This window comes from Pisolithus orientalis (genome assembly GCF_024613125.1).
Source record: "Pisolithus orientalis strain OTSU chromosome Unknown F5J12scaffold_2, whole genome shotgun sequence".
Taxonomy (NCBI): Eukaryota; Fungi; Basidiomycota; class Agaricomycetes; order Boletales; family Pisolithaceae; genus Pisolithus; species Pisolithus orientalis.
Window position 1 is genome coordinate 405,578 of NW_026260783.1, and position 24,565 is coordinate 430,142.

A 24,565-nucleotide genomic window follows, 5' to 3' on the forward strand; every position below is an offset into this window, starting at 1 on the left:
AAAATTCTTAAGCACCCATGTATGGCATTCTGGTTTTCAATGTATCTCCACCAATTCTGCAGACACAGAAACCATTCCCACACTCGCTTGTAGTGCTCAGCCACGTGATCCTACCTTCCAGGATTGGAAAGGGTTTGTGCACTCCACACGTTTCTACAGCACTCCCTCCAAAAGATGCTCATTTCACTAATTCTTCTGATATGGCTGCCTCCACATCAGTCATTTCGCTTGTCCCCTTTGCTAGGGACCATGGCTACATATATCTACCAGGGGTTCCTACCAGCTTCCGTCCTGAAGTGTCCTGGTACATCCCACCCTCATCTGCCCCCTCTCAGCCCATCCAGCTTGGACAGCGTGTTCTTTTTGTCAGTATGACCTCCAGGAGGACATTCTTTGGTCGCCTCAGGTCTGTCATTCGCTTGGAAAGGTCTTATGTGGTCGTTTCAGTCTCTCCGGTCCAAGAAGCATATGGATCCTTCCTCCCTGCCCCCTGCAACGTCTTCATACCAGTCTCATCTGTCATTCTTCCAAAATTGTGACAGCTACAGTATAATCTACTGTTCTCCACTCTCCCTGATCGCATCCATGATGAGTATGATGCACATCTTGCCTCCTTGTTGCAAGATACAGCAGAAGACACTCCCCCTTCATCCTCTCTTCCAACAGAGCCTTGTTCATGAAGTTTTTATTTGCTTCACTGAGAGGATGGTTTGGGGGGGAAAGTTGCGATCCCCTATGCTCCTGTCACCCCACAGACCCCCAAAGCTTGACCCCTGTTGACATCTGACTCACCCTGTCCACTTTTGGATGTACTATATCAGCATCAGATCAGTGCTGCCTCTCTGTCATCCCACTTTGGCCTAGAAGTGATCTCTTTGAGATGTGACATGCACAGCCTCCCCCTAATGTGATTCCAGTGCACTTTCCCAGTACCTGACATTGCTTGACTCATACTGTGACATTCTGACTGTCTTTGACTTACCTATTGCCAATACTTACCAATCTTTTGACTTTGCTTACTGATTCTTTGCTTTTTGGCTTACTTATCCTTACCAATGCTTACCAATGCTTTCCAAGACGATTACCCATCGCTTACATTCCTTACTCATCAGTTACCAATCACTTACCAAGTGTTTGCACCTTGTTTTCCATAGGCAACACCCCTGTACTGTATATAAGTCACTGTACTTAGGTAGCAAAAAAAAAAAGAAGACATCAGAGAGCCCCTCTTGCTCGCAATTTATCATCTCTCAGTAAATCATTCATCAGCTTCGATAGTTGAGACTTTATTAAGGGTCTAGCTATCATCTACTTCACTTATCATCATCTATCATCCATATACTTTGCTCCAAGCCCTCCCTGAGCTCAGTACAGCTTAGGACATTGAATTAAGTCACCATCCATCCTTCTGTAGGCTGACAGCAGTCTACCCTATCGCTTTCTATCACATTCTTGCTCCCTCTTCGTCAGGAGCACCCCCAACCCTCAGCACTCATCTTTGAGTGTTGTAGCTCGCAAAAACCCTCCCAAAGAACAGGTTCTACCATCTGGGTACTGCATAGGCACACCACCACTTGCTTTCATTGTCTTTTGTGTTGGTTTTGGTTGGTTTTCACCACTGAACCACACTTTGACTCACACCACTGATGAATCTGAATAGATGGACACCTGGTGAATGAGTGGGCTATGCTATTTACAGCATTCACTTGAGAGTTACAAAACAAGATAATGGCTAATAATAGGATAACGATGCAAAGAAAGATGTCAGCCTGCAAAAACAACATTTTGTGGATCCTGATAGATGGAACCCTTCCAAATGAGTGGCCTGGGCAATATGCAAGGTTGATATGGACTGTCTTGACCTGCTAACATGGCATTCAATGGATCCTGATAGATGGAACCCTTCAAAATGAGTGGACTGTGCAAGATGCAAGGCTGAGAGCAATCAGTCATCGGATGCAAATGCAAAGCAATATTCTCATTGCACTGATGTAGGATCCAAGGTGTGCCCACAGGTGGGACATGTGCAAATGAGCAGATTGTGAGATTTGCAAGGTTCAATTCAGGGAAAATGTTGCATTCTGCTATTGCAGGAGCCAATGTATTTCAATAGGTGGAAGCTAGGCAAATGAGCAGATAAATATTTCTCTGCAGATGGAAATACAACCAAGGGCATTCAGCCAGTCACTAGTGACCAATTCACCCTCTGTAGTGAGAAATGAGTATTCTGTTTCCCAACAATGGTTTGTTGCTGTTCATCTCAGCCTGTGGACACATGAGCCTTTCAAGACAAATGACATACACACTCATGTCATACCAGACATATCCACAATGGAAATAAAACATGCAAAAGGTGAATGAATGGGCTAGCTTGCCACTGGACATCTCCTGAAAAGTACCTGCTGACCTGCCCATCAGCTACAGGGTGGAATGCAAGGGTGGGGAACAGAAACTGCAGGTTCACATTAAGCTAACATTTAACTACAAATCTTCCTCCAGAACAAACTGAATATCAGTTGCATTCATGGCCTGCCATTTGCATTTGGCATGCTTGGCCAACCTCAAATACATCATCCTCTGCCTTGCTGCATAACACCACACCCCAGGAGCTCCAATAGCACTGCTTCCCATCTGTATCTTATGCCATTCTTTTGCTCAAAATCTGAAGAAATTTATAGCCCATTGAAATTCTGATATTATGAGCTCTTCCTCTTCTTCCCAACGATCTTTGACAGATTTTGCTCACAGCCAATGAATGCAATAAACTAATTGAAGAAAGTTCATCAACCATAAAGCACTGTTGAACAGTAAGGTCAACATACATTCAGACATCCAACTCTTTGATTCTGTGTCCTGTGGGATGTCAATTGACCAAAACCATGGAAGATGGGTTCCACAGTGCTCCTGTGCATTTTGGGAGATGGCCACTGTCTGCACAGCCAGGTCTTCTTTATGAAGCTCTTGATAATGTCCTAAGATATCTGCACCCATGCCAAGTACAAGCATGGCATCTCTGCATCAATTATAAATTGTGGCCTGTTGTTTTACTGAGACATTGATAGTGCAGCTCATATCCCAGGCCCAAGTTTTGTAGAATAGCTCTTAGCTGTGCACACCACCCCCAAAAAGACAGCTGCCTTGTCTGCCAACATAAGATGGAGGCCATGTAGCACATCATTAGCTTGACCTGTGAAAAGCTTCAGCTCCATTTCTGCAAGATTTTGAAGCCCTTGAGCTTGACATGTGTCAATGCCAAGAGTGGATGGAAGTGGCAATTTGTCCTGCAGTCCTGCCAGGGTTCCATCTGAAGCAGGCAACTCATCCCCCACATTGTCCAGCCAACCATCATCCAAAGCATAATCCTGCTCTGAATTTGCATCAAGAAACATGGTCTGCTGTACAGATTCACTGGTGGAAGTGTTGGAGCCTGCTTCAAGGTGCAGCTTCAAGTAAATTGTGGCATCCATGATAAAACCCAATTGTTCAGATGCAATGCGATCAGCATGGCATGCCATAGCCAATTTTTTCAATTCTGATGCCTGTTCCCTGACATCCTTTCTGTCCATGTGAAGTGAGGTTATGGCCTCTTCTAAGCATAAACTGCACACTAGCCAACTAGCTGCTCTGTGTAGGCTTCCACTGGGTCTTGGTTCCTCCAATAATGCTAGGTTGATGGCATGCACTGTTGGTGCTTCTCATGATATGTCAGTATTTTGCATTTATCCAAAAAGGCAGACACCATACCTGCCACTTGTGCACCCTCAACCCCTATGCTGACAGGTTTCTTTCGAGAAATAAATCCTCCCTCAGCTGTTCATTGTCACTATCCATAAAAGTGTCTAACCTGCAGAAGTCGAAGCCCCCAGTCCCTCCTTGACCCAACCCCCTTCGACTTGGACAGAATCTGCCTCTACCACCCATTCCTCTAGGATGACTTGGTCCTTTGGTGACTGCAACCAATCCCCAGTTATCTTATCTATCCCAGTTTAGGGAGTCAGAAATTGTGCTTAGTTTGGAAGAAGAAGATGATCAGAAGTCTGATACTTCATTTGGATCAGTCCTCAAAGAAGAACAAGAAGCACATGTACAAGAATCAATGTCCATGATGATTGGTCACAGAGAGTCAGTTCCTGAAATGCCCTCAAGGACCATTTTGGAAGAGGAACTGAGACAGAGGTTGGAAGAACAAAGAGTCGCTATGGTGGAGGAGCTCCACCAGGCCATGCATGCAACCATGAGTGACCCGTTCCCAACAGGTATGCCTACTGACTTGGCTTTGCAAGATTGGTATCATAGGAACTTCAGAAAGGCTGTTCCCCCAGAGCCATCCACTGGTGGTGGCAGTAAGGGAAAGACCAAAGACAATGAAGACAATGACTACTTGAGCTGCCCACCCAATGGAGGTCAGGAGTTTAATGTTGGGTGTCCCAGAGAATACAATGGAAGCCACAATGGGCTTCAGACCTGGATTATGCAGGTCAAAGGTTACCTGAACCTGAACAGACATGTCTACAATTTGGAGTCTCTCAAGATTTCATTTGCACTCACCTACATGACCAAAGGTGCAGTGGTTTCCTTCACCAAGAACTACCAAAATGAAAACAAGTTACTCAATGGCTCAATCTACTACACTGGCACCTTTCAAAGGTTCATTGAAAGGCTCAAGGCTACTTTCGAGTTGGGTGATCAAACTGCTCTTGCAATCTTACACCTTTTGGACATCCAACAAGGCAAACAAGAACTCGAGGTGTACATTGCTGAGTTCACAGGACTTGTAAACAAGGCTCAGCTTAAAGAAGAATTGTGTGAAGCAGGGATCTTCTTTGGGAAAGGCTTGAACAAAGAGTATTGCAACTGGGTTCTCAATTCTGGACATGCCCCTTCCACAGTCATCAAGTGGATACAGTGCATGGGAGAAGCTTGAACTGCAATCGCTACAAAGCATATTCTTGAAGGGAAGGAATCTTGGTATGAAAGAAAATTCATTCATTACCACAGAGGTTCCCGAGATCCTGATGCAATGGATGTTGACAAATGTAAACAGAATGTCAGGCATTCTGTTTGGAAATCAAGTGCTTCAATTGTGGAGCCAAAGGTCACATCAAGCATGACTGTAAAGTCAAGGTGAAGACCCAACTTACCAATGTCTGCATCATCCTCTCAGAGGACAGAATGAAGACTGCCTATGTTGGAGATCGTAAAGCAAATGTGGAGGAATGGAAGTTGTTGGGTTTTTAAAGGGGACTGATGAACATCCTGCAACAGTCAGTCCCATCTCTGTGTTGTCTGCTAAATGTACTCCTATAGATGATGAATTGAATATGCGAATTCATTCTCCTCTTGGATTGGTCATTTTACTGGACTTCAAGGCAGGAATATGGGCTTGTATCAACTCAGGTGCTGAAGTCTCCCTCATCTCAGAGAAGATGGTCCAGAAACTCAAAATCCCAACATATCAGGTTGAAAAGAAGTTCAAGATGACCTTGTTCACCAGAAAAGATGAAGAATGGGTAACCTGCAAGGTAACCCTGAAGATGGAGATCAAGGAACAAATGATCCAGGTCAAGTGTTACATGGGCCCTCTCATCAGAAAAGAACATGTCCTTCTCAGGATGCCATTCCTCAAGGAGTTCAAACCAAGAATGAACTGGGAAACCAGCAAAATTACATGCTGGAATGATGGGTATGTGTATCCCAAAGGATCTGACTATTTTGTCAAACAGGTAGTGCCGGATGGCATGGACAGTATGAAGGAATCTTCCAGTCTGTCCCTGGAAGTGGTAAAACAGGGTTCAGGTGAAAGCCCTGAAGTAAAAATTAATAAAACAACTTTGTCCACAGAACTTGAGGCCACCCTGGCAGGTAGTAAGGAAGATATCAATCTTCTGGAAATTTACAAGGAGTTTGCCAGGGTGTTTGCAGAAGATGATATCCCACTTCCAGACCATCAGCCAGGATTAGATCACAAGATTGGACTCTGTGAAGACTTCAAGCCAAAGAAAGCAGTGGTATATCTGATGTCCCCTGATGAACTTAAAGTTTTAGACAAGTTCTTGGACAAAAACCTCAAATGCAAGAAGATTCAGCCTTCTACATTGCCACAAGTGGCACCGGTATTCTTTGTAGCAAAGAAGGATGGTAAAAAGCGGTTAATTCAAGACTACTGCTACCTCAATTCATTCACCATCCCAGATGCACACCCATTACCGAATGCCCAAGCTTTGTTTGATGAACTGGTCGAGTCCAAGTACTATGCCAAGTTTGACATTTTTTGAGGGTTTTACTAACCTTCAGGTAAAAGAAGGAGATGAGTGGAAAGGAGAATTTATCATGCCAAGAGGGCTGTTTGAGCCCATGGTAATGTTCTTTGGACAATGCAACTCACCTCCCTCCTTCCAAAGGTACATGGACAAAACTTTTGAGTTGCAACATGGAAAGCAGGTAGGATACATGGATGATGTTGCTATCCATGCCAAGACCAGAGAGGAACTTTGGACTTGTGTTCACAAGTTCCTGAAGATCTGCGAGAAAGAAGGGCTGCACCTCAAGATCAGCAAGTGTGTCTTCAAGGCCAAAGACATAGAATTCCTGGGAATGATAATAGGAAAGGGGCATATGGAGACTTCACTGATGAAGACCAATGCCATCAGTACTTGGGAAGCCCCTGACAATCTTACCGGGCTTCACAGATTCCTTGGATTCTGTAATTTCTATTGCAAGTTCATCCCTTCCTTCTCAAGCATCGCCAGACCCCTCCATGACCTTACAAAGAAAGGGGTTTCTTACCAGTGGACTCCAGAATGCGATGCCATGTTTGAAAAGTTAAAGTCTTTGTTATGCTCCTCTCTGGTCCTCACCATTCTGGACTTCTCGAAGCCCTTTGCCCTTTTTATGGATGCTTCGAAGCTCGGAACTGGGGCTATTCTTGCCCAGAAAGGAGCCAACAATGAGTGGCATCCATGTTCCTACCTTTCTCAGTCCTTGGTCAGTGCTGAGCAGCAATATCAGGTCTACAACCTTGAAATCCTTGCTGTTATCCACACCCTGAAGGCTTTCCACCCATACCTCCTCTCCCCCATTGAGTTGACTGTGGTCTTCACCAACCACAAGAACTTGGAGTATTACTGCAAGCCTCAACAGCTCACCCCTCATCAGGCCCACTGGGCTGCCACTATCCAGTCTTATCCAATCCAGTTCACCCAGCAGGCTGGTCACCTACAGGTCCTGGCCAACACTCTTTCACAGAAAGGCACTCTTGAGGAGCCCACCCCAGTGGCCACAGTCCTTCCCCTGGACCTTTGGCTTTTGGAGGGGGTGGGTTCCCAAATTCACCTCATTTCACCTTCTTTTTCAGTTACAAAAATACAAAAACAGCTAAAAATCAATTGTCTTGTGTGAATAGGACATCTACCCACACAGATTCAGCATTCCCAAAACAACTCCAAGCCATATTCTCACATGTCTGAGGAAAAGTCAAAGGAGAAAAGGCTGCCTGATGCTCGCCCTTTGAGGAATCCTGTAAAAGGAGGATGTGGAGTTTACATGATATCCACAGACTTGTATGAGCATGTCAAGAACAATATGCCAAAGGACTCTACAGGCCTGGAGCCCAGGGACAATGTCACACTCATGGAAGATGGAACAAAACAGTTTGGAACTATGCATCTGTACATTCCCCCAGAAAACTGCCATCATTGCATGTGCTCATATCATGACCATGAGTCAGCCAGACATCCAGGACAAAAGGTGATGTTTGTAAAGATGCACAAGGAGGTATGGTGGGAAGGTATGGGAAAGGATATATGGGCTTACATGGCAGGTTGCCCCTCTTGTCAGACCACTAAGGTCATGACTCACCTGCCTACACCACCTGTTGTCCCTCATGACATGCCCAAGACCATGTTTCTGTTCCAACAAATCTCCATGGATCTCATCACAGATCTCCCAGTCTTGGGAGAACAAAAATATGACTCTATTCTCATGGTTGTTGATCAGGGCTTGTCAAAGGCTGCCCTGTTTGTTCTGTGCCATAAAACAATTGACTCCATCAGGGTTGCCCAACTCTTCCATCAGTTCATCTATTCCTGTTTTGGGGTCCCTGAATTGGTGACCTTGGATCATGGACTGCAGTTCGCTTCCTCATTCACAAAAGAACTTTACAAGGCTATAGGAGTAACTCCTAAACTTTTGACAGGTTACCACCCACAAACCAATGGAGAAAGTGAATGGGTGAATCAAGAAGTGGAGGGATACCTCTGGCTGTACTGTGCTGAGGTGCCAAACTTGTGGGCAGCAAAACTCCCATCTGCTGAGTTTGCTCACAACTCCTGTGTCCACTCCATCCATCAATTGACCCCATTTTCGCTACTCTTTGGATATGACCCATCCCCCTATCTGGAAGTTTGGCTAACCATGGTTCCCTTGGTTGATGAAAGATTAGAAAGGCTGGCCTCGAACTGTGATGTCACCATCCTCACACATAAGAAGGCACAAGATCTGATGTGTTTGTGCTCAAAAGGGTCTTATGTTGCACCCAAGGTAGGAGATCAAGTTCTACTGGATACCAGGCATCTTCATGGCAAAAACCAGTGCAACAAGATTGTGCCCAGATGTCTCAGACCTTTTGAGGTGACTCAGGTTGTGTCACCAGTGGCTTTCTGGTTGGCTCTCCTGCCTACTTGGGAGGTTCATCCCATGTTCCATGCCTCTTGAATCTATCCTTATATGGAAAACAATACCTACGGGAAAGCTCCAGCTGCACCACTACCAGAGCTTGTTGATGATGAAATTGAATGGGAGGTCAAGTCCATCATCAATCACAAGGTTGATGGGTGCAGAGGTAAGAGACAGTACCTGGTCAAGTGGAAAGGGTTCCTGCATTCATCAAACACTTGGGAACCCAAGGAACATATAAAAGACCATGCCTCTGAGGCCCTCTCCCAGTACAAACTTGCCCATCACCTTAGAAACTGATGGATTCCCCCTGCTCTGTCAATACAGAAAACAACTATGCTGACCTCCCCCTTGCAGAATCTGTTTATGACCCCACAGCTGACAGGGATGACCTCTTCATCCCCCCTGTCACTGTCTATGCCCCAACCTCACCTCCAATGACCACCACCAGCTGTTCTGACTCATACCCCTCATCCCCCATCTCACAACTTCATGCAACATCACCCCCTCTCACCCACCCTCTCTGAACATGTCCACACACATCCTTCTCAGTTAAGAGGGTCCCTGCCCCCAAGGCCAGAGTCTCCCTCAGTGGGGACAGTAACTGACAGGGAAAGGGAAAGGGTAAAGTGTGAGTTGACAATGACCCTGATAGTCGAACAGCCAGGGCCAGTCCTGCCTATGCTCCTGAACCTGCTGACTTATGCACCACCTTCACCACCTACTCCAATGGGGCACAATGCATCGCCCTCAATCTCCTTGCCAGCATGGCCCTTGCCAGGGATGATGAGCAGTGATTACCAATCACAGCAGCTGACTACCTGGATGTTGTTAGGGCACTTGATGTCTTCCATGATGAGGACCACATTGACAGGTGCTCACCAGAACAGGTTACATATTTTGGGCTGCTGTCTGAAATCTACAGAGTGACAGATGTGATCAATTCTGCAGTCTCCAAAATCTGTACCTGGAAACTTGGCAGGTTCACACCCCTGTCTGAAGTCATCATGGTCGACATGCTTGAGCAAGGATCCTCAGAGCTCTTGGAGGCCATTACTGGTGGCACATATCATCATCTATGTCATCAGCAGATCAGCAAGTTCCTCACCCCACCCACTTCTTGCCTTCTTGATTGTATTTGCCCAAAACAAGAGGAACCATTGGTTTTCTGCAAAGAAAAAGAAGAGAAGCAGGCAGAACAACAAAAGGTCAATGAATGGAAGGTGCTCGAGCTGACTTATGCTGACTCTGGTGACTTGTATAAAGAGGTTGGTGCTCGTCTTGGAACTGGGACTCATAACTCTGCCTGGGAGGTGCTTCTGCAGGATGCATCATGGGCAGGGATCCATAAGCACTATCACAATGCCATCCACTTCACCAACCCTCTCCCTGTGGCTCCCTTCGTCCCTGTCCCTCTTGATCAACTCTGGTACTACCTCGGAGGGCAGTCCCCTGTCCCTGCTGACCACATCCTTTACCAACACGCATGTTTCCAATGTCATTACTTGGGACATTGGTTGTGCTGCCATGGACATGGCTCCTGCTTTACTCTGGCCCTCAAGGAGCTGGCATCTCCATCACCACCATCGCCCGTTGCTTCATGCACTCGTTCCTACATCTATACTACTTGCCAACCCCTTTCTGCCCGCCCTACCAACACATCTGGCTTGTCCTCAAGGGTCTGAGGACCTTGGAGGGGGGGTGATGTTATGCCCACATCAGGGGTCTTTCCTTTTTCACCTGCTCATGGTCACATGCATCATGTGCCTTGTCATGTCTCTCATAATTGTTGCCATCTTAGGGGCTTGTATGCTGTGAGGCTCTGTCAGATCTCCTGCTGTCAAGGTATTTCCAATGCCTGTTGAGACCGCACCTCCACTGTGATCTGGTGTTCCGCCACCCTCTCTGATGGATGACATGTTATGTTCTTACCTTTCTGACTTGTCTCTGACTTGTTTATATTGCTCAGATGTTGTACTATAGCTCCAGTGTCTGGCTCCTTGCTGCACATTGATTGCACAGCTGGTATAGCCCTTGTTCCCCTGCCTACCCCCATCATATGACACTGTATGACTCCCTCTGACTTATGTATTTGACTGATTGTTCTGTTGACTACTGTGGATACATGTTGCGATGCGTCTCATCACAACTGGTACAGTACTCATACTTAGAGGTATATAAACCCTCGTACTTTACCTTGTATCCTCAGTTTTTTGATAGCTTGCAACTCAGCTTCATCCCTTTGCTCTCATCCTTGTTCCCTCCTCTGTGTGATCTCAGAAGAACTCACCAGAAGGAGTGAACCTCTGTCAGATGACTGCGATAACTGAGCCATAGGGGTTACAACATGTTCAGCCTGTAGACTCCCCCTCATGCGCTTCATGCCTATTCCATTTGAAGAAGTCACTGCACTCAGGCATAACAATGACTTGCCAGGTGGAGGTTGGGACAGAGGGGTTGGTGGGTACCATGAAGCTGTATTGAAATGGGGTTTCTTCTCATGTAGGGTTTGAGTAAGAGTATCTCTTGGCATGAGCCTGAAACACTGAACTGTCAATGAAAATTCAGAGTAGAGCTTCCAAACTTGCACCCTTGAGTAACATTGTTGTCTTTGCACAGTGCATCTCTGCTTGTCCTCTGCAGTTGTGAGTTGTTGCTCTCATCTTCGCATAGTGGCAAGCTTGTCCACCTGTAGACATTGTTTCTCTTCTTCTCACATTCTCTAGCACACCTTTAATTGCATGGATCTCTGTGATTTCTCTGCCCATTCTCTTTGTTTGCATTGGGTCTCCTCCATGGCTCTCCTATCTGCATCCTCAAGGGTGAGGGGACCAGAAGGAACAAAGTAAACATTGAAGTCCTTGTCACAGACCTCATCAATCCTAGGGTCATTGTCAGAGGTGACTTTTGATGCCTTTGAGTATGAGGAGAAGTGTCTTGGCAAGTCATATGTCATCCAATACATAAGCTACCTGAACCTGGTCCTTAAGTGTGGTGGGTGGTGATGGTGGGGAGTCATAAAGGTCAGAGGAAAGGGAAGCCAAGGAAGATGAGTCAGATGAGTGGGCAGCCAAACTATCCAGCATGGGAGATGGTGACTGTTCAAATACAATTGAGGGGAGAGAGAGGAGGGGAACAGAGATGGATGACTCAATGGCAGTGGAATGAGGTAGTGCACATGTGTCACCCACAATGCTCAAGGATGGAACTGATTCCAATTGCAAAAGGAGACTGTTGGCAATTGCGTCCAGTAGGGAGAAGGGTTGTGGCTGCTGCTGCTGCTGTTGCTCAAGTAGATGAGCTCTCCTTTCTTTGGAAACCACTCACCACTGTGGGACCAACAGTACTCATACATACAACTCTGTTGCACTATCATAGTGTCCTGGGTGAAAGGGAGCATCAGCTTGGCATGATCATGATCAGTGAAAAAAACTGTTGTTGTGTTGTCATTGTTGAGTAGCACAAGCCTGCAAAAATGCGAGAGGAATGGCATGAAAATGGGCAAGATACTCATTTGCATCACGGCCACTCATTCCTTATCAGGTCTTTGGTGATGACACAGTTAGATGTCAGATCTTATCCTCAGCTTGCATCACAGATTTACAGGGTTGCATCAGACATAAAATCTAGTGTAAGTGATGGTCATCTCACCACTGATTAGCCTCTCAATGACCTAGGAAGTATATACACCATGGAACAACAACAATACAATAGTGGTGGGGAATCACTGATCACTGATCAGTCTTTACAGAGTGATCAGGGTACAGTGGACCAGGGGCAAGTGTACTATGGTGGGTTCCTTCATTCATTTGGCTAACTTGGCTAATCCTCCATGGCTAGGCCAACAGGATGTGAATGCTGGGTTCATATCTGGAGAACAGCATTCCCATGAGTCTGGTAAGCAAGACTTATTCATTCATCTAGATGATTTGATTGATTCTCCACTCCCAGGGCAATATCAAGGCAACAGTGGGGGTCTACTATATTCCTCTGAGTCTGGTAAGCAGGGTTTTTTCATTCATTTGATTGATTTGGTTGATTCTCCCCTACCAGGGCAATATCAAGACAACAGTGGGGGTCTACCATATTCTTCTGGGTTTGGTAAACAATATTTTTTTATTCATTTGATTGATTTGGTTGATTGACCCCTACCAGGGCGATATCAAGACAACAGTGGGGGTCTACTATATTCCTCTGAATCTGGTAAGCATTTTTTTCTGTTCATACAGAAGTTTAATTGATTTGGTCCTACCAGGGCAAAATCAGGAAAACAGTGGGGGGTTACTATATTACTCTGAGTCTGGTAAGTGAGATTTTTTCATTTAGAAGTTTAGTTTGGTTGATTCTCCCCTACCAGGATAATATCAGGACAATGGGGGTCTACCATATTACTCTGAGTCTGGTAAGTAATATTTTTTCATTCATTTAGAAGTTTAATTGACTTGGCTGATTCTCCCCTGCCAGGCCCATACCAAACTCAACCCAGTTCTGGAGGAGGTATCTATCATCATGGTTGTAAGTCCATCACTTTCATGTACTTTTGGGTAATTCAGCTAATCTCATTGAATAGCCCAATTCCAAGGCCCTGGTGTCCCTAGTTCAGGGGGTATGTGAAAGTGTCCCCTTCATTTGCATTTTGACTGAGACTCACCATTGGTACATTTATAGAGTCTGGTCTTCAAAGGATCATGTCTATGACTCTCCCCCCAACCCTTGAACATGTCTCTCACTGGTTGCCAACTGAGGGCCATGACAACCAGTACATCATGGATGGTTGGTCCAACCATCCAGAGAATATTTCAGGGGAGTATCCACAGGGTTTTTACCCTCCATTTCACATGGTCCCTGGTGATTCAGGCACTCAGCATACTGGTAAGTCAAGAACCATCAGATTCTATACAAAGTACATAAATGTTGACCAGCTATTGCAGGAGAGAGCACAGGGGAGACAGGAGGGTGGAAAAAGAATGAGGGGGAAGCAGGGTGGACTTTTCACCCTCCTCCCCCAGGCTCATGTAAGTCAACTTCAGTTATACCTATAATTGTCAACTCAACTGAAATTTCTTTTCAGATGTGGATCATGCCACTTTGAAAAGTAAGTAAATCTCACAGTGAAATCAATATATTTTCATGGCCATTGGATTAAGATATTTATGTGCCAGTCCCATATGAAGGTGAATACATACCCCCACAGAGTGTGATAGATGACCAGGCCTGGGCACAACTCACTGGGGCCCCACATTGGGAAAGTAAGTATAATTTGTTTCTTGAACTTGTTCCTAACTGTTTGCAGTTCTCATGGGAGATAGACTGGTTGCTGGCACAACTCCCTTAATTTCCTTTGCCTGGCCAGCTGAGGCAAGGGATCACCCCCATTCTAGGCATAATTTGAATTGGCCAAATTCAGAGAAGTTTGGAAGTGCAAAGCAGCATGCTGAGCAGTAGTTTTCCAGTCAACTGTTACTGGCAGGGATTGACATCCCAAAAGGTGAACAAACAGCCATGGCCCATGCTGTTTTAGAAGGACAGTCCAAATTTACAAGCTTCCAAGAGGACTCACTTGTAAGTTCTACATTGATCTCTCAGCAATCAGCCTCTGACCTTCTATGTACTTGTAGCAGTGCATGGTAGTGAACAGGTAATATGCTGTGGCATATGTGGATTCTTACTGATGAGTGATTTAGTTTGCTGATGTTCTTTTTGACCACTTGCATGGTAACATCAGGTCACTCTTTTGAGTGGCATCTGTAGACTTTGGTATCACAACCCAATTACCTCCAAGAAAAGGGCAGGATCCCAGGGTTCAAGTGGCACCAAATTGTGAAGAGCATATTAGGAATGTTGCTGCAGAGCCATATGCATGGTGTCACAGAACTTTCAATGGTCCTGCAGTGAGTGACATACCAGTTCTTACCAGAGGGCTCATGCTGACATGATCTGATAGGGACCAATCTGTGTAAAGTTCATTGACCTTTGTATTGATTTATATTTTGTCAAGGTTCTCCTATGGCTCCCAGAGTTAACCCTTATCTGGCTTGCCAATAACCTGACTGATTTTGAATCATTCACAATTCCCATTAGGCTTATCAGCCATGTAGTCTATTCTGTGAGTATCTATCCTACACCATTCCATGCCTGGGACAAGGAATAAGACTGTAATCACATAGCTTCAATGGGTCCTGGAATTGGACATGGATAAGGGAAATAATTTGAAACATTACATGTCTAAGCATGGGAATAGTGCAGTTGACAGAGGCAACCCAGATAGTGAAGCAGCTACTCTAGAAAGGTATGCAGACCTGGAGCTGGGGATTGGTGATGCATTCCTTGATCATCAATGGGCATTGATGAACAAGACACATTGGTATCAAGTTATGAAACAAATTCAGTAAGTTACTTTACACTCTAACATTTTGGTAGCTTCATGTATTTTCTAGGAATGCACTTTGTCCTGTCTGATTGGTTCAAATGCCACTTTGATCATTGTTACAGACTCATGTAAATTTGTACTCAGAATTGCTGCCCAGGGCTCATGTTCTGCAGCCCCATAGACATACAGCAGTAAATGTTACTTCATAGTTCACAGGTGACTACTGTCACTACATGAAGGTCTATCTTATTGGAGTTGTGCACACAAACTCCCTCACATCAAGTCCAGCAGTTCTGATTTGGACCCTGCTTGTTCAGCTTGACAGCCATCTCTGCCATTCAATGGTCATCTAGCAACCCCAACTGGTCCTCATCCTTTAAAGCCAAACATGTTAGATTATGAGTTAAACATATACCCCAAAGAATAATATGTATGAGACTTATGTCCACTGCCCTGACATGTAGTTGAAGAAGTTGTTACAGAGGCATGGTGTGATAGAGGGCACACCATGAGAGGATTGGAAAGGATTGAGTATGTGCATGCACAAGGGAGGATATCATTGTGGGTACCAGTGATGTTACCAGTGATGATCAACACACTAGACAATGAGGACCCATCATCTACTGTATCCTCTCCCCCTGTCTCCATCACACTTGTCTGTGGTATGACATTTTGCACAGGCTCAACATCCACCATGTTGACAACTGCTCAGCCCATCCTGCAGATGGGTGTTGACTTGGGTCTCCTGGCTTTCCCAGTCATGACACTACATTCATTACTGATATGCCCCTCCATGCAGATGTTTAGATCCTCTCCTGGGGCATGATATCTCACCTGTTTGGATGCCAGATCTCTCACTTTTTTGGAGTCATATACTACTCAAATAGGGCTTTCAAATGCTATATTGTATGCTGCAGTAGATGTGGAGCTCATTCAAATACCACATCTTGTGGTTCAAGGATCAGACAATTTCACAGGTATTTCAGGATTGAGTCCTCAGGAAAAAGGGGACTTTGCTATAGGTGGTTTTTTGGCTTTTTTTTGCCCTTTTTTTTTTGCCATTTTTCAGTTATAAAGTGAAAAAGGATGACAAAAAGTGCAGAAAGACAATAAAAAGCCAAAAAAAAACCACCTATAGCAAAGTCCCCTTTTCCTGATGGGATTCCTCCTCACTCCTTTTGTGCTGTGTTTGTCCCGCTTTCCTTCTCCATCTCTCCTGGTTTCATTCTGTTTTGAGTGCCCATCAAATAATTAACAGTCTCCTCCCCCTAGTGCTACCTCATGACTAATCTGTGCTGTGTCTCACCCATCTCACCACCAGGACTCTCACTTCTCAGGGATGAGATACTACTCTATGAGAGCTTTCAAATGATGTGTTGTATGTCTGTCTAGATATGTTCTACCATCTCCATGAACTCTGTGTTGATTGCCTCAGCCATTGCCATTTGAGAAATTCACCTCTCCCTGCCCTTAAAGATTTAGGGTTGTATCTTGCATGTCCCTGCACCATTTCTCTCACTTTTCCTGCCACACATTCCACTAGCTGAACCCTCTCTGGGGACACCTTAGGTGTCCAATTCTGTGCAGCAGTAGTCTGAGCCACTTTTGTATATAACTCAGGATCAGGTGATCTGATGTAGGGAAGACAAGGTCTTCACCTACAATATGTCCAAGTTTCCCCCTTTTTTTCTTTTCTTTTTGTTTTGCATTTTTGTTCTCTGCCTCTGGACTTAGCATCAAGCAGCCACATTGCTAACCAAGCATGCTTATAATTCAACTAAGCAAGATCACCACACTCAAAGGATGACTGGAGTGAACAAGTGCAAACAACAATGACAAAATTGGATGTCAATCACAGGCTGTGAGAGTCAAGAATTGCCATTCAATGGAGATGAGGCATGACAGGTGCAGATGCTGAGCTCAAGAGCTCAAAGGTTTGTTTTGTTTAGAACATTTTACTTACAACTACATTATTCTAGGGGAAACAGCTGTTTGCAATGAAGTGTGACCAACACCTGAGCTGTTATGACATGAGAATCTACAACAATGTACAAGGAGAAGACCCTCCCACTGGCAGCCAAAATCAAAGTTAACATCACTTTTATTGAGTAAATGATGTCCAAGTTTGAACTGCAGCTTATTCACTGTGTATTGCAATCACTCACTGCACTCAGGAAATACACCAATGATAAGGTCTTGCAAGATGCCATGGAAAGAAACTACCCAGCAGACTCAGACACAAAGGCAGAACTACCTTCCTGGCTGCCCTGGATGTGTTTAGGCCCTTAGAGCACAACAGCCCAAGTTCTTGTTTTTGTTTCATGATGTTTTACTTATGGTTGTGTTATTCTAGAGTAGCTGATGACATTGAAGAAGGAATGCATCAATATACTATCACCTACCACACAGTTTGCCTCCCCACTAGTTGGCCATCACAAAATGTCACAGAAAGTAATGCATTGTCACACCCCAGAGTTTCAAGTCCCACTTGGCAGCAGAAATAGTAGTGAAGTCTAATGAATGCTTTGTACTTAGTAGACATCTCAATTAGTAAAAGTCATATAATGGATGCTAGTGATGTGCAGTATCAAACAAGGGATCATTAAGCTGGATATATACTACTACTTGATGGGAAGGTATATGAATGTCCACTGGGTCCACTGTGAAATTGTTGTGGTGTTTGAGTTGGGTGCTGGTGGAGTAATGATGAATGAGCAGTATCCATTGGGGGATTGAATTGTCTGTAAGTAGAGTGTGGCTGCAACCATGATGGCAGGGGTTCACTAGCATTTGGACCTGGTAAATGGAAATGTGAGAACAAGGCTGGTGCCATGTAAGGTTGTGAATAAACAGTCGATGACCCTGCATGATTTGAACTATTAATTTGCAGGGTATGGCTGGATCCATTCAGTGCCAGCACTGGCATGTTGCATTGGTCTTCCTGGTTGATTCTGGATGGTGACCCAGGTGCCACATGCTTACTGCACTGACCACAATGACTTGGCTCCCCAAATAATGCAGAGAATCATGGATTTTTGGTGATCACAGGATTTTCATCCATATGTGCCCTGATTTCCTTGGTGAGAGTCATGATTGTATCTTTGGACTCAACAGCAATTTGAAGGGCATGTGCAATCACAACAAAATCATCCTTGCACTTGTAAGCAGACAAAGGACTTTTGAACATCCTTGAGATAATGTCATGATCAACTCAGGATACCCTAGCCTTGTTCTCAGCCTTTTTCTTCACCATGATCTCAGCTTCCCTGGAAGCCTTCTCCTCCTTTTCCTTGCACTCAGATTCAAATGTGTCCCTCATATCCAGGTGGGTGACCCATCAAGCTGAGAATTTCATCATCCATGCCTTTCCCTTTTTCTTGCTAGCCTGTTGCTCCCATAGGGCTGATATCTTGTATCTCACCATAGTACAGTGAGTATTTGAAGATTCAAGTTGAGCTGCTTGGGTTGCCACAGTGGTCACAAGGGCCTGATTTTCTGCATGAAGCTGGCAAATATATTCCCAGCCATCTTCTTTGCTCGTCTCTGAATATTGTGCAAGCAAGACAAGTGGGAGTACTGGTCCAGTGAATGGTGTGCATCCATAGACAGGCATAGGTTTGCATTCATCCACTTGCATTGCAGGTAGAGCATGCATGTGGTCCTCAGGTATTGTTATTTTGCCTCCAGTAGACTCTGAGGAATTTTCTGATGAAGTGATTGTTCTGTTGCCAGAGAGAAGGGTAGGTTCCATAGGTACATGAGTCCCATTTTGGGAACTGAAGGTTGTCAGAGATGAGAAACAAGGGAATCCATGATCCTGGAATGCTTTGTGAGTGCCATCTAAGGCTGGATCATAGGAGAATTCCTTGTCATTACCATCCTCATCTGACTCATTGTCCATTGGAGTCATTGAAGAGGAAGCTTGAGGTATGGGAACTTCTGGTGGATAGGAAGGTGGAAGGTGGGCATTACAGGAGGTGGCTCTACTGGGAGCAAAATCCCTATCAGTAAAGATGTCTGGGTTGAAAGGATAAATCCCAGTGTGAGAAAATGACTTCTTGATGAGCTCAGGCATCATGGCTTTCTTGTGAACCTTCATGTATTCTGGGACAAAATTATATCAGTCAACCTTGATCCCATCAATGATACACTGCCCACAATGAGCAGTCCATTTCTGCTGGAGAGATGAGAAAACTCCAACATCCAGGGGTTGAAGTTTGTGTGTCTTTTTTGAAGGGAATGCAAGGACAATGATGCCATATTCATATGCAACTGCTTGAGCTTGTCTGTTTCATGTGAATCATGTCCATCCACAGAAAGAACAATAGGTTTATCATCAACCTGACATGCAAGTGCATTTGGAATGAATGTCTCTTGAAACCATGTCTCACATAGTTCTTGATCTGTCCAACCATTTGGAGATGTCACAACACTGATTGAATGATAAGTATTTGCAATCAAAGTAGCTGATGTGAACTTATGCTGCAATGCCTTCAATGTCAGAATGATCAGCAAGAGGCCCATCCTTCATAATGAAGGCAGGTGGCATCACTGTACCTGCTGCATTGACACATTCAATGATAGAGACCAACTCCAGGTTGTCACTATGTAGATGATAATGTTCCTTGTCCTCCAAGCTGAAAATAAATTTCATGCCTGAACCTTGCCTCCCTCCACCCATCTGACAGCCCTTCTCATCCATATTCCAGTGATGTTCAGGAGGTATGCCATCATATTTTTCTTCCAGCTCATGCTGAAGCTTAAAATATTCTTTGACAGCCATTTTGTTGAAGTTTTGAGCCCTTTTAGGATTGAGGCCCCTGGGTTTCACTGACACAAGACAGGGATGCAGTTTAAGAAAGTGCTAGGCCAATTCTTTCCAGGGCATTTACCACACACCTGAAATGCTCAAGCACAAAGATTTTTGAAATGGAGGGGGGTGGCACTACTAGAGTTCTGTCAGCACCAATCAACAAGCACTTCCTCTTGCACAGGGGTGAGAAGTTGACATTTAGCATGTGCTTTGCTTCTGGTACAAACACCATTCAACCAATTCATCAGAATCTGTCAAACAACCTGCAGATCTTATCAGCCCAAATCCTTGACATGGTTAAACAGAATTTACCCCCTCAGCCTTGGCAGCTTCTGAGTAGGATTTGTACAACCCATTGGCAACTCCCAAGATGGCAGCTTGGATCCATTTTTCATGGTCAGGGGACTGAGATGCCTTCTTGCCCCTCACCTGACCCATCTCAGGAGTCCCCTGGGCTGTCTTACCAACTGCCAGTACTGGCCACTGGCAACAGTGCCATGGAATCAGACAATTCATACTCCACTTTTGCATGTTGGCATGGCCATCACAGGCATGATTCCTCTGCTTGTCACACTGTTTTTGCTATCTCAACAAGTACTCAGTGGATTGATGTCATTCAACTTTGTAGTACCTAAGGATACATATTTCATGACATGTGACCATACAAAAAATGTGTTGTTAGGGAAGAAGTTGTCATTTTGAAAAACCAGCCAACTAATGGGGAAGCAAATTGTGGGGTAAGCAATAGTACAGCATGACAAGTATAACACCCACAAAATGCCAGAAGGGAAGTGTTCAAAGTGACTCTATGAACTTGCATGCAAATTGTCAAACACCCAGCAAGAGGAGATGCCATCTCCATGTTGGATATCATACAGAGACACCATGATGTCCTGTTTTGTAAGGGAGATATCACAGATGAATGGGATGTGTCAGATGTATTGAAAGAGTCAGGCACCACATGTATTGTACAGACTGCCTCACCACAGGACAACACAGAAGACCCCTCCATCTACTACAAGGTCAACATCAAAGGCACCCAAGCCATCACAGCTGGAGTCCATAGACTCATCTACAAGACATTCATGCCTGGAGACTGTCAAGTGATGGCCAGCCTATACCAAGCATATCAATGCAGCCAAACCCACATCCAGATTGATGACAACAACAATCTGTTTGATTATAACAATGTCAGGAATGCCACACAAGTCCACCTACTCACAGTGGACAAACTTGTTCCTCCTCCCTCTTACTCCTCTACCATGTTGGGCAAACCCAAACTATACCCTGAAAGTGCTAGGTAGAACTCAACAAGTCCCTACACTGCACTCCCCCTCCCATATATGCCACTACTGAATATCATCACATGCCACCCAGCCCCACACAACCACTCAGTCCCTATGTCACACCCCACCCAATGTCAAATCCATCCTATCCATGTTCAACACTCCATTCGAACCCACATGAACTCAAGTGCACCATCATCCATTCTTGAGCCAATGGACAAATGTTCTTAATCATGACTCTACAGATGTATGCACAAGAGTGAACACATTTACAACCACATTGGAAACCTTCAAAACTGTGAGGGGACACATAACATGCACAGGACATCAGAGCTGCACAGAAATTGGGCATATTAGTCTTTCAGCTTACTTCATAAAAGGCCAATGGCCAGCATGCCAGCACTGCACTGTGCTAGTACCCTGTCACCATTTTGCACCATGTACTGCATCTTGAAAGGTGAATTCCCCCCCTTGCTTCATACTTGATTCATCACCAACTTGCTTACTTGTCCAGAGTTACCTCCATCATTGTCCAGTTCAAAGGTTGTCTTGGTGGTTGTGGGAGGTTGAGGTCATGTGTTCAAGGTGAAAAAGGTGGCTGGGTGTTTGTGCATGGTCAGGGGCACATTAGGAAGGGTGATGGCATGGTTCACATGGTCCATGAGATTGTGTGTGTGTGTGTGTGTGTGTGTGTGTGTGTGTGTGAGGTCAGCAGTGTGTTTTGCAAGAGGAAGGAGTTGTGCCTTAGGCAGTTGTTGGTTGAGTGCAAAGGGTACATTGCAAAGTCAAGGATGTGCATAGGGACAAGAGAGCATTAGTGAGGACAGGTGGCATGTTCAGGAGTGGGGAGTTGAGGGGTGAAGGGTGTGTTTGTGAAGCCAAGGATGTCTGCACAAGGAGAGAGGATGGCTGATGACAGTCATGATCTAAACCCCCCTTGGATGTAGGGATAACAAGGTCTTCACCTATGAGAAGCCCAAGTTCTTTCTTTTCTTTTTGTTTTGCATTTTCATTCTGTGCCTCTGGACTTGGCACTGAGCAGCCACATTGCTGACTAAGCATGTGTGCCATGTTCATGTGAGTTCTGCTTACTATACTCATGTACAGACATCACTATGGGGTATAGTGGAGGAGCATGGAGTTGCAAAGGATAGTATATTTGTAGTGGAACTACTTTCTTTGATATGATTGATGAATCAATGAAATACGATTACATATGTCAGCATACTCATAACCTCAAAGCCATCATCAGGTCCAGCAGTATACATGGATACAGCTTTGCAATGTTATATAAAGCCATCACAATGGTGAACCCAAGTATGGCCAATGGAAAATCAAGGAATATCAAGGTATAAGGCCAGTAGTGATGATAGACCATTGATCAAATGAAGAGGCTTACATGCTGTTTGGGTCAGAATGATGTCCAAGCCTTCAGTCTCTGTAACTTGAAGGTGTTCAGAAGGAGTCCTCTACAGCACTATAAGGTGTTTGGTGGTTTGCCTTCCAGTTGTAGGCATGCACCTGGCTGGTAACAGCATTAATATTAGTACTCCAAGTTTCGAGTCTGCTTACATAATCATGTAATGTGTACATAGAGATACTTCAATTTTTTCTCAATCCCTCATACTGTAGCTTGTTCACTACTAGCTATCCTTCAAATGTAGGTAGGCAGAGACATGTAGAAACCTGGTAAGCCAGTGCCATGGAATATTCATATCAAATGCATGATATATGATTTATGGGTTGAGATGCTCAGAAAGTCCTAGTGGTGCATCAAATTGATGCTTTAGTGCAAATATCCATACTCATTACACTGTATGCCTGCAGGGTGGCCAATGCAATATAATGTGATTGTAGACATATACAAAAATTGGGAAATCTGGTCAACCACTGCTACTTACATGGCAAACATATATGCAAAATGTGTTATGCCCGAGCGCGGTGACTTCTTCAAATGGAATAGGCACGAAGTGCATGAGGTGGGAGACTATGGGCTGAACTTGTTGTAACCCCTATGGCTGAGTTATCGCAGTGATCCGACAGAGGTTCTGTCTACTGGTGAGTCCCTAAGGTTGTTCGCACAGAGAGAGAACAAGGATTAGAGCAAAGGGATGAAGCTCAGTTGCAAGCTATTGAAAAACTGCAGATACAGGACGAAGTACATAGGATTATATACCCCTAAGTACAAGTACCATAGCAGTCGCGACAGGCACATCACGACACGTATCTGCAGTAATCAACAAAACAATCAACCAAATAAATATGAGTCATATGGTGTCAAAGATGGGGGTAGGGAGGAAACGAAGGCTATACCAGCAGGTGCAATCAATAGTGGTGCTCAAAATAAACTGAGTTGGAGTGATTTTGGCACTAAACCCTAGCTGAGTTGGCTGAGTTCAGCACTAAACCCTAGCAGAAACTTCAGCCGCAACTTTGACAAATTTCAAGTTCCGATTTTTTAAACCTCCACTCACTTTGCATTTTTGGAGTGCTGTGCTACACAGCATGACATCATGTCTTTTTATATTCAACATCTAAGTTTGAACATTCACTTGCAAGTGATATTTGTAGGGGGCAGCTCAGATATGGTATTAGATATGAGTAGATAACACTGTCCTCCTTCTGCCGCAATGGTCCATAAGTCTGCTCGTCAAGAGAACCTAGAGATCCTGGGCAATGCAGCAGTCAGAGTTGCCGAAATGCAGTTGCAGCAGCTAGGGACTTACATGGAGGCCGACAACAATGACTCCAATTCTAGCATGTCAGATGGCGACTGGACAGATGTCTTGTCCGAACCCTTGTCCCCAATGATCTTATCTCCAATTTCATCCATGTCCACCTCGTCGTCCTTGTCCCTCAGCTCACTCCATTCTGTGAAGAGGATAACTGCTCCATATACAGCAGCGCTGCAGACCATTCAGGCGCTCTATGATGAGGTCCACATGGCACGAGTCTTCGAGCGACCAGGCATACCAATGATGCATGCATCTCAACTGCCACTCCTTGATCATTTTGCTATCCACTGACCACTCTTGTTCCAGAAAAAATTGTGCATCAATCCTGTGATATTCAATGACATTTTAGACCAAATTAGTGACCACTACATATTTTTGAACAAGTCGAACAACAAACAATTACCTGTGGCCGTTCAACTCACAATTTTCCTTTTCTGTGTGGGGCACTATGGTAATGCATCTTCACCTGAGGATGCTGCCCAGTGGGCAGGCGTTAGTGTCAGAACAGTCATCAATTGTACTCACTGGGTAATGGCAGTGCTGCTGGACAAGCACAACAACTTCATTTATGTGCCAGATGTGCGATCCCCAGAACTGAGGCATGCACGAGAATTTGCGGAGTCACAAACTTGCTGGTCTTGGAGAAACAGAGTTTTTGCTGCGGATGGAACAATGGTTAACCTTTATG

At 44.8% G+C, this 24,565-nt stretch overlaps 4 protein-coding genes across 4 annotated transcripts; 2 read left to right on the forward strand and 2 right to left on the reverse strand.

Moving 5' to 3' along the window:
* Nucleotides 1–11,395: 11,395 nt before the first annotated feature.
* On the reverse strand, nt 11,396–11,759 carry F5J12DRAFT_887594 (uncharacterized protein; the record flags this gene model as incomplete). The annotated part of the gene is made up of 2 exons (XM_051747199.1): nt 11,396–11,587; nt 11,646–11,759. 2 exons carry the CDS (start codon nt 11,757–11,759, stop codon nt 11,396–11,398), a joined length of 306 nt encoding a protein of 101 aa, XP_051604697.1.
* A 605-nt stretch (nt 11,760–12,364) lies between these two features.
* On the forward strand, nt 12,365–15,132 carry F5J12DRAFT_779148 (uncharacterized protein; the record flags this gene model as incomplete). Its single annotated transcript, XM_051742355.1, has 19 exons — nt 12,365–12,464; nt 12,514–12,570; nt 12,625–12,672; nt 12,727–12,774; nt 12,829–12,876; nt 12,929–12,976; nt 13,008–13,075; nt 13,138–13,188; nt 13,244–13,279; nt 13,344–13,545; nt 13,605–13,688; nt 13,745–13,768; nt 13,836–13,922; nt 13,967–14,092; nt 14,144–14,235; nt 14,425–14,564; nt 14,755–14,779; nt 14,841–15,061; nt 15,111–15,132. 19 exons carry the CDS (start codon nt 12,365–12,367, stop codon nt 15,130–15,132), a joined length of 1,527 nt encoding a protein of 508 aa, XP_051604698.1.
* Nucleotides 15,133–18,380: 3,248 nt separating this feature from the next.
* On the reverse strand, nt 18,381–20,387 carry F5J12DRAFT_779149 (uncharacterized protein; the record flags this gene model as incomplete). The annotated part of the gene is made up of 5 exons (XM_051742356.1): nt 18,381–19,147; nt 19,195–19,446; nt 19,601–19,863; nt 19,943–20,028; nt 20,169–20,387. 5 exons carry the CDS (start codon nt 20,385–20,387, stop codon nt 18,381–18,383), a joined length of 1,587 nt encoding a protein of 528 aa, XP_051604699.1.
* Nucleotides 20,388–20,695: 308 nt separating this feature from the next.
* Nucleotides 20,696–21,273, forward strand: F5J12DRAFT_680892 (uncharacterized protein; the record flags this gene model as incomplete). Its single annotated transcript, XM_051740247.1, is given in 2 exon segments — nt 20,696–21,149; nt 21,161–21,273. Coding segments are annotated over 2 exon segments (567 nt in total), but the record flags the coding sequence as incomplete, so codon positions are not given.
* Between the last annotated feature and the right edge of the window lie 3,292 nt (nt 21,274–24,565).